Source organism: Pavona decussata, unplaced genomic scaffold (genome assembly GCF_977016875.1).
Source record: "Pavona decussata unplaced genomic scaffold, jaPavDecu1.1 SCAFFOLD_260, whole genome shotgun sequence".
Classification (NCBI taxonomy): Eukaryota; Metazoa; Cnidaria; class Anthozoa; order Scleractinia; family Agariciidae; genus Pavona; species Pavona decussata.
In genome coordinates, this window is record NW_028145663.1 from 1135001 (window position 1) to 1143959 (window position 8959).

The 8959-nt window shown below is 36.7% G+C and overlaps 1 protein-coding gene across 2 annotated transcripts in view; it reads right to left on the reverse strand.

The window, feature by feature from the left end:
- Positions 1-7830, reverse strand: part of LOC146456173 (band 4.1-like protein 4) — a 33326-nt gene extending 25496 nt beyond the window's left edge. The window contains exons 1-2 of one of the 2 annotated variants that reach the window (XM_085093403.1): positions 7456-7830; positions 1332-1436 (exon numbers count right to left, since the gene is read on the reverse strand). In XM_085093403.1, coding sequence (XP_084949529.1) covers positions 1332-1436; positions 7456-7536 — 186 coding nt within the window. In that variant the 5' untranslated portion in view covers positions 7537-7830. The remainder of the gene's footprint in view (positions 1-1331; positions 1437-7455) is intronic. The other variant, XM_085093404.1, reaches the window with a different exon arrangement.
- Between the last annotated feature and the right edge of the window lie 1129 nt (positions 7831-8959).

An 8959-nucleotide genomic window follows, 5' to 3' on the forward strand; every position in this document is an offset into this window, starting at 1 on the left:
CTGTTACGCTGTAAAAAATGTACCCTCCCTCCCTCCCTTTGGGGGTTGATCTGTGATATAACAAATAAACTTGGCGATGCCTATCGGCGTTTGCGCTTTGGTTAAGTCTGCGTAGCGACTTCCCCAAGCTAAGTTCTCTAGTTCATTTCAATGACTTTTGGTAATGTTGACCTGCCAATACTCTGGTCCGACCCAGCAGCGCTGGTGAGATAGGTGAGGCATGATAGGTCATTCAGTTAATTAGGTTTGCGCGTTGCTGGCCTAGATGGCAGCTCATAGCGCTCTAGTTTTGCGACCTGCCAATACTCTTCTTGGAGTGGCGCTGCTGGCCTAGCTGTGCTGCTGTTGCAGTGCGTTGTTGTGTTTTGTTGTTGTTGGCCTAGGTGCAGGTGGAAGTGCCAGAGAAGTGAGGCCTTAAAATGGTCACGCAATAGAAGTCGCCAGTCACGCCAATCGCCGAGCGGTGTCCCCCAAATTAATGCCAAACGTGTCTTGTGGTCCTTACTTTAGTTTATTACTCTATGTTTCATAAAAGCTTGTGTGTTTGGATACTCTAAACGGAACAGTGACATTAAATGTTATTTAACTAAGTTAACCACTACAAGCTTAGCGGTCAAGCGGCCCACGAGCTTAGTAGGCATCCAGCTGTCAAGCCCATAAGTGTAGGCTCACATGGTACGTGATAGCTTTGTACATAGCAAGGATCATGGAGTTCTTCATTGAGCGTTTGTGTAGCGGTCTGCGGATCGGTCGTTTTAGCGTCTTCCCCCCGTCCCATCCCCTACACTGTATGTTTCTCCCTTATACTGTTTCATCAGTGTGATGGGTGCCTGGAATGGGGGCTCATGGCTGGGTTACTGGGATTTTCCAGCCATGGGGGCAGTATTCTATCTAGGGGCTGGCTGGCCACAGTGGAAGTCCCTGGGTATCCCAGGCACCCCCCTTCCACTTAAGCAAAGCAGTTGGTTAAAGTAACATTTTAAACATTTTGTTTCTGGCCACAATGATGACCAAACCTTGTTACCACAGTGACTTAATTTGTCTGAAAGTAAATTATTCTCCTGAAGCACGTTGCAAGTTCATCTACCATAGATCTTGAACTGCAAGATGCTTTCCGCAGATAAGCCGCACTTTTTCCTATTTGAAATCAGGGGTGCAGTTTATTTGCCAGTTATTTATGCCTACTTCAAAACTTGATGACAGCATTGCAGTGTACTGAATGGGACACCACACCAATTCAAGCTAGTGAACCATAAATTTTAAAAGTTGCTTCTTTTGCTTTGACGTAACAAAGATAATACAACAAGGTTTTGATCACAGAGTATACATACCGACTGACTATTCCGGTCAATATATCGCAGTCCAAAGTAATCTTTCTCCAACACATTCAGATGTTGAAAAACTTTGCGAAGCACCTCTTCTCCTTTGGTCTTTTTCTTCAATAAGGATAAGGAAAAAAACACATTAAACCCTTCAAGCGCTCCTTGTGACAAACATCAAATTTCTCCTTAAAATATTATCATGAACAAACATACACAGGTTATACGAATTAAGGTGATTCCGCTGAAAAGGAAGGAGTTTTTAAAATTGTCTAAGACTTGGTACAGTTCATGACTATGTTATGAGTATTTTCAAAAATGCAATAAAAAATGGGGGTCACCGTGCTCGTTTTTGTGCAACCATGATGGCTATTATAGTAAATAGATGACCCACGAGGTTTATATCAGGAACGCTAGTAATCAGAAAAGGGAACAATCATTTCTAGAAAAATTAATTTCTTGCATTAAAATATCGAATCAGTTCAACAAAATTTACTTTAATCTTACACAACGAACTATTTTCATTGAACTGGAATTAAGATTATGAAAGAAATTAAAGATTTTGCTGCGTGTGCACATAAACAGCACTACCTAAATACATGCTTTTTAAAGCATTCAAATTAAAATATCTCAAAGTAGAGTATTAAACTTTTCTTTAAATCACGATATATAGTGGTCAACCGTATGACATTTAAATTGATGCACTAAAAAATGGGGGTCACCGTGCTCATTTAGAAGAAAAGGACCATTTATTTTCCTGCCGAGCTACACCTCTAGGAAATCCCGTAATGTTGTGCGTGCGCGCGCTCGTTTGGCGCTAAATGACGCGAAAAATTATGCGCAGCAAGGATGCGCAATGCAATTCAACGGAATCACCTTAAGGAAATGATCACCGATTGAAAGACGAAGTGCGTTGATTTTTCAACAAATTCTCTTGACTAGTAACATAAATGGGGAACAGTAAGGAGCACTATAACAACAATAATTTAACAAAATAATATAATATAATAATATCAATGATATTAATTAATAATAATTAATAATATTAATATTATAATATTAATAGTAACAATAATAATAATAATAATAATGGTAATATTAATAATGGGACTCGATCCTTTGTCACTGTTTGACGTATTTTAAACAGACATAGTTACATGTATATTTGTTAATCTTTTATATTTTTTATACATTGTACAGTTTTAGATTTTTAGTTACACTTAGTTAGGTGTTTCCTATTAGCTGAGGGCTTACCCTCTGCTAGATATTTTATTGACAGGTTAATAAAGTTCATTCATTTATTTATTCATTCATATATATATTTAATAATAACAGCGACAAATCTTTATTGAACCCACTCCAAACAACAAATGAAAAAGAATATTAAACTACTATTTAAGACCTAGATAATACACTAAGCATGATCAATCTATTTACAAAATGTGCTTATAAAACCCAGTTCTGACAGGATCTAGGAAGCATAGTTGTCATGTATAATAGTACTGTCTATTACATGCAAAGTCATGCCAGATCTCCCCTTTGGCAAAAGGTTGTCCAAGGCACTAATACAACTTTGATCAGTAATCCTATCAAACAGTTTCTTATCTTTTTGAGCCAGGATGTTCTGAATAGAGAAAAGCTCTTTACAGTAGCCAAGCTTAAATGCTCTTCTCAAAAACGTCTTGATGGTTAGGATTTGATGGTTAGGATGGTTAATAATGATGGTTTGATGGTTAATATTAATGGTCAGGATTCAAGAAAATACCAGTCACTAAATGATGTCAGCTGATAACTCCTTTGACACATTCTACACCTTGCCATCTGTAACAGATATTTAAAGCCACTGGACATCAAAACAAGAGTTTTTTAGTCCTTGACAACTGGCAGAAATAAATCAACAAAGAAATTAACTGAATATTCAACTTCCATGTTGACTGTAGCTCAGGAAGTCTGTGCTTAAGTTCTCAAATTATTTTGAGAGGGTTTAAGCTTACACGTATATATAACAAGGAGGATTGCAATATAGGATTAGGTGAAGGTTGACTGATAAGAAACAATTTTTTTTCCTTGTATTTGGTAGTGTTCAATATATTTACTACAGCGAAACACATCATGGTGCAAAATCAAAAATCAAAAACAATTCAAATGTTGGTTTTTGAGAGAGGTTTAGAAAAGGAAGTAACAAAAGAGAACTTCCCAAGCAAAACCAGAAGAGGTAACGCGCAAACCCAAACTGCATCAAATGCCACTGAAGTGCCGCTCAAGCCTGAAATGAGTGTTGTACAAGTCTATTTGATTATTGAATTCCACCTCACTGCTTGAAATGTTCTTCAAGAAGATAAGACGATAATTAAATTACAAATGATTCAAAGGAATTTAATTTTTCTAATTTTCTAATCTAGTAGGTACACTACAGTTTTAATATACAGTGCCAGACAGAAGTAACCTAACAGACAATGCTGCACTGATCAGCCCTAAAAAAAATATGCTAAAATATGTCATAGTGATGCTTCATCTTACATGACCTAATGACATTGATGCGTCAACCAGTCTGAGAGCTTTTTGTTGTTGAACTTTGGGATTTTAATGGTCAGCATTTTTGAATGACAAAAAGTGAATGTCAATTTGTAAACAGTAAATAATAATTATTGCAGTTACGCACCACATGATATGTTATATAGAGAACTGAATGGAGTCAATGCACGACGTTTGAATAAATAATTGTGAAATTTGTTATTAACACCACACAATTCTACTATCCAAATAGCAAGCTTGAAATTCTTTGCACTAATTGACTCACTGCACCTTAGAAAAAACTCTTCCCTTAAAACAGTAAATAGACTGCATCGCTGTTTTTTCTTATAACAAAAAGGCGACACTTTGCTAAAGAGCTGAGGATAAGCAGGAAATCTTGGTGCCACGCCAAGCAAATTTTATAGACTCACAAAAACACAAGGAAGTAACTGTCGGCTAATCTGCCAGTCGCCAATGAGAACTTGTTATTGAAAAGAATTGCACGGCCTCACTGAATAATACCATGGTAATGTGAGATCCGTGGTTAAATAACATTATTATATTATTAGTAGTAGTATTATCATTATTATTATTATTATTATTATTATTATTATTAGAAATGATTTAGAAATACATGAAACAAGAAATATGAGTGATAGGACAGACGTTTCTGTGCATCTTGCGCCATTATCAAGGTTACATAATTAATGATAAAAAGCGGTTTGTAAAAAGGCTAAGTTGAAGCGAATTTGCATAACATAGCGGCAAGCTATATAGCTTGCCGCTATGTTATGCAAATTCGCTTCAACTTAGCCTCTTTACAAACCGCTTTTTATCATTAATTATGTAACCTTGATAATGGCGCAAGATGCACCGAAACGTCAGTTCTTATCACTCGTATTTCTTGTTTCATTATTATTATTATTATTATTAATAATTCCTTTTGACAAATATTTAATACTTCGAACTTTTACAGGTCTGGAATGGTTTCTTTTAATTTTTTCAGCCATCAATAAGAATGAAGGGCTTATTAATCCGCATTCTACTCTGCTTAGATCTTTTAGCCGTTCCCCTCAGCGATATTGAGCTTCTTGAAAAGTTTGGGCCATGGTCCCTAAACTGTTAAAACATTTAGCTTCCTAGCATTTAAAATTCTATTAAAGAGTAAACTACATGTATCCACAGAGCCATCTTACGTCCAAGATTCTGTGAGCCTTTAGTTTTCCTTTTTCTGTATAATATGTTTTGGTTGATTATCATCAATCACTTCTTGTAATGCATAGCGTTTGTCAGCCAGTATTATCCAAACCTTATCATTGTATTAATTAGTCTTCGTGCAAGCTAATTAGGCAATTAGTGAGTATTGTAAGTATTGTAAATATTGATTGTAGAATCAGCAGTATACGTATGATAAGTATTGAATGTCTTAGAGTATACTGGGGTTATAGTCAGTACAAATTGTTATAAGTAGTCTATGCATAGTGTTTATTATTGTAAATGTTGACCAGTGTTGTGAAAGGCCAGTAATAAAAAAAATAAAAAAAAAACATTTTAATTTTAATTATTAATTTTTGTATTTTTGAAGTTTAAATTTGAAAATTGTTTGGAGCCTTTGGAGCGGTTGGCTTTCAAATTAAAGGCAAAAAAGAGAAAGAAAAAGTGAAAAAGGATCTCCCTTCAGTCTCAAGGTGGACTCGAACCCGAGCCCTCCGACTCTAAGGGACAAATTATACACACCATACATGTACCTCAATGCCACACAAGTACAACTTACTAAGCAGAGTTTAATTTTTGTATGTATTAATCATTTCCAGTGTTTAACTACCTGGCACCCATGGTGCAATGATTTTAACAGCCAAATGACTTAGGACTGCCGAAGAAGAATATCCGAATGAGCACAGAATAGCCTCAGAGGTTTCTCCATAGTTTGTATTTTCTCCTTCCATTTCTTACGAAATCCCTGTTTACCTGGACAACAATCTCTATCTGCTTGAGCCTTACAACACGGCCTTTTTCTCACCAAAATAAAAATGTACAAAGACTATACATTGATTTCACATTCATATTATCAGATAGTGAGCTTGGGCTGCCAGTGTATTACATGATATTTGGAAGAAAAAAATTTTATCTTCACCATGGCCGGTCAAACTCCTGCACTGACTGACCAAGCAACAAGCAGATGTCTGGATGGGGTGAGTATTCATCACAGAGAAAAAATCAGGGTATTTCCAGAATCAACAGTCTCACTACAGTGTGACAGCCGCTTAGTAAATTATTAAAAATCCCTCTTTCCGATAACACATTAAGATATGAAATATATTTTCAAAACTTGAGGTTTTGGACAACTGAGAGCATTCTAATTTTTGGGAATTAAAACAATGCCTACAAAAAAGTATTCTTACAGTAGCATATTTCCTATTTATGAGATTACAAACCATTCGTTTTTAAACCTATGTCAAAGGCGACAAGTCATGAAATGCCTTTCAAATTACACAACCAACGAAATTGCAGATGAATTTTTAAGCAGTTGAAAGAACAATCACAAATTTTCGAATCATTCAGGGATGAATTGGTAATAATTAGTGCACTTGTTCAATCATTACTCCCATTTTCCTTGATCTTGCCGCCTAGTTAATTAATTCATGAAAGAGTTGATATATAAGTACAGTAAAGGAAGTCACCGGGTCAACAAAACAGTTGAACCTCTTGAAAAATCCTCTAAACTGGAATAAAATTCCACCTTCAACGGTTGCAAGCTAGCAGGAAATATCACAGCTTAATGATCCTGTCATTTGCAAGCAATGAGGGGCGAAAATTAATTAAGCGGTTTTCAACAACGACAAGAAAAGTTTACTCACAATCGAAATCAATTTGAATGTGCTTTCTACACAACTTTTGCACGCTTTAAGGAAAAATATGGGGGGTTACTATTCATGTAGCCTCAAAAGATTTTAAAAGAAAGCGGAATAAATCAAAGAACTCGAAAACATGTGTGCCGAATAAATCAAACAGCGCTGATATAATTAGAACATTCCCTCGGGATAGCAAATCTTTTTAACACATCTGATTTTTATCATCGAGAGAGTGAGTGCATTATCTCAAAAATTCTAAACTTACCGGAACGGGCGAAAAGTGAATAAAAGCGAAGGAGATTCACGCATATGAAAGCTTTTGTATAAAACAGTATAAGCTACAAATAACAAAGTCTCATTGAGTATTTTGTATATTGCAAATACTCATCAATAACTTGACCTTCGTGTAAACATTCACGAGTACAAGGCTTTCCAACATGCTGGCAAATATGGTTCTCAGCACGCATGCTGACAAAAATCCACTTCCATTCCTCGAGATGAAATTATAAGTCTTCGAGTTCCCGCCAGTGTTTTAGCGTAGATCAAATATAATATCTTTTATAATCTTCAACAAATGTTGCAGCCTAACTTAAAACCTGAGGGAAATTGACATGAACTCGAACCAGCTTTCACGTAACTTGCTTTCGTGATCACAACCGCAGTTGGATAGATAAGAACTCTAACAAACGTTTGCCTTAAGTAAACAGCAAAGGTACAAACAATAGAATGTTACATGCAAAGAGTTCAACTCAACAAGTTTGCTCACTTACTCGAATTTCCACTGGATGTTCACTTTCGTCGAGCAGCAAAACATGACAAAACCACACCGTGTTGCTTCCAAAACATGACATTTTCACCGCAGTTAACCTTCAAATCATCACCCAACGACAGAGCTTCCGAGGAAACGACGATGTACTAACTTTGCTCCATTCTTGTCTGCGTTCACAACCAGCGAAGTGCGAGACGATATTAGAAGTTCATTGTATATTCTTTACTTTTCGAGTGAAGCTCTTGATCGCTCAAGAAGCAAAACCCACACTTCCTTATATGGAACATGGGATTAACGCAACTTCCGTTACTAACGCAAGAGGTAAAAACGCGCAATGAAAAAGAAAGAAAACGACAGTGTTTTGTTTGAAGTTAATTCACTCCCTTCACTAAAAGAATTGCTGTATCAAGTAATTGTTTGTTTTAAAAAAGGATAAAAATAACCTAGTTATTGTGCTACCAGGCATGAAGACTCGATGAAAGGTCATGAAAAGCGGGGACCGGAAGTCGTACTTCAAGTGTCACAAACGCCGATTATTTGTAAGCATTCTTGCTTGAAAATATCGGCAAAATGCACGGGAATCTGTTCAATAGACAACAATAGACACCACATTCCGAGCTTTATACACGCACTTTGGTATAAATCAATTTGAAGTGGAATGCATTTCAACGCCAAAGTTGCGGACAGCACTTGTTGACCTGTGGCAGTCATTAAGGAGCGTGAGCTGTGGATTACGTGAGTCGTGTTTCAAACGAAGATAATTCACGGTGAGACTGTCAAATGGCTTTACACGGCGGATATGACTCGCTTCCCAAACCAGCTGTGTGTCTAACCCACAGTACACACGTCTAAATGATTATATAAATGATTGCAAGTATTTCAAAGTCTGGGTAGTTGCTGGCAAGAGGTTCTTCTCAATGGAGTTAGTTATTCAGAACTGGATAAAAGGAGATAGGGAAATCAAAGAGCTGTCTGACATCGTAAAAATTATTTTCCAATCATAGCTGTATTGGTTGCACAAAAAGATCAATTTTATGTTCATCGTTAGTCAGTGTCAGTTTATTAAGCGCTCACTATTAAGGCTCTTGTGTTCTGCCACAATTATCGACCTTATCCGCGATTTTTTAAATGAATGTGTTAGCGAGAGCTTGGGGGCTGTTACCCTATTCATTGAGGAGTTCGCCTTCTGTTAGATCTCCGTATAAACAAAGTTTTCATAGCTTTTGACGCTACTTTCTTGGGTCGGGAGAGAAGAGCGAGTCACCATTTTCTCTGGCGCGCGCGAACCCCGGGCATTCTTACGAACCACGCACAGTTGTGCAAAGCCTATTACTAGTAATCCTGAGTTAACGCAGGCTGGTTAACGTGAATTTGGATTCAAGTAAAGTTTAATTTCTAATCAATACAAATTCTTCAAAAAGATTTTTGTCCCTTAGTTTTGACTTTTAGACTTTTCTTTACCATTAGGTTGAAGTTGTAACGAGCGAGAAGAAAACCTCCACATC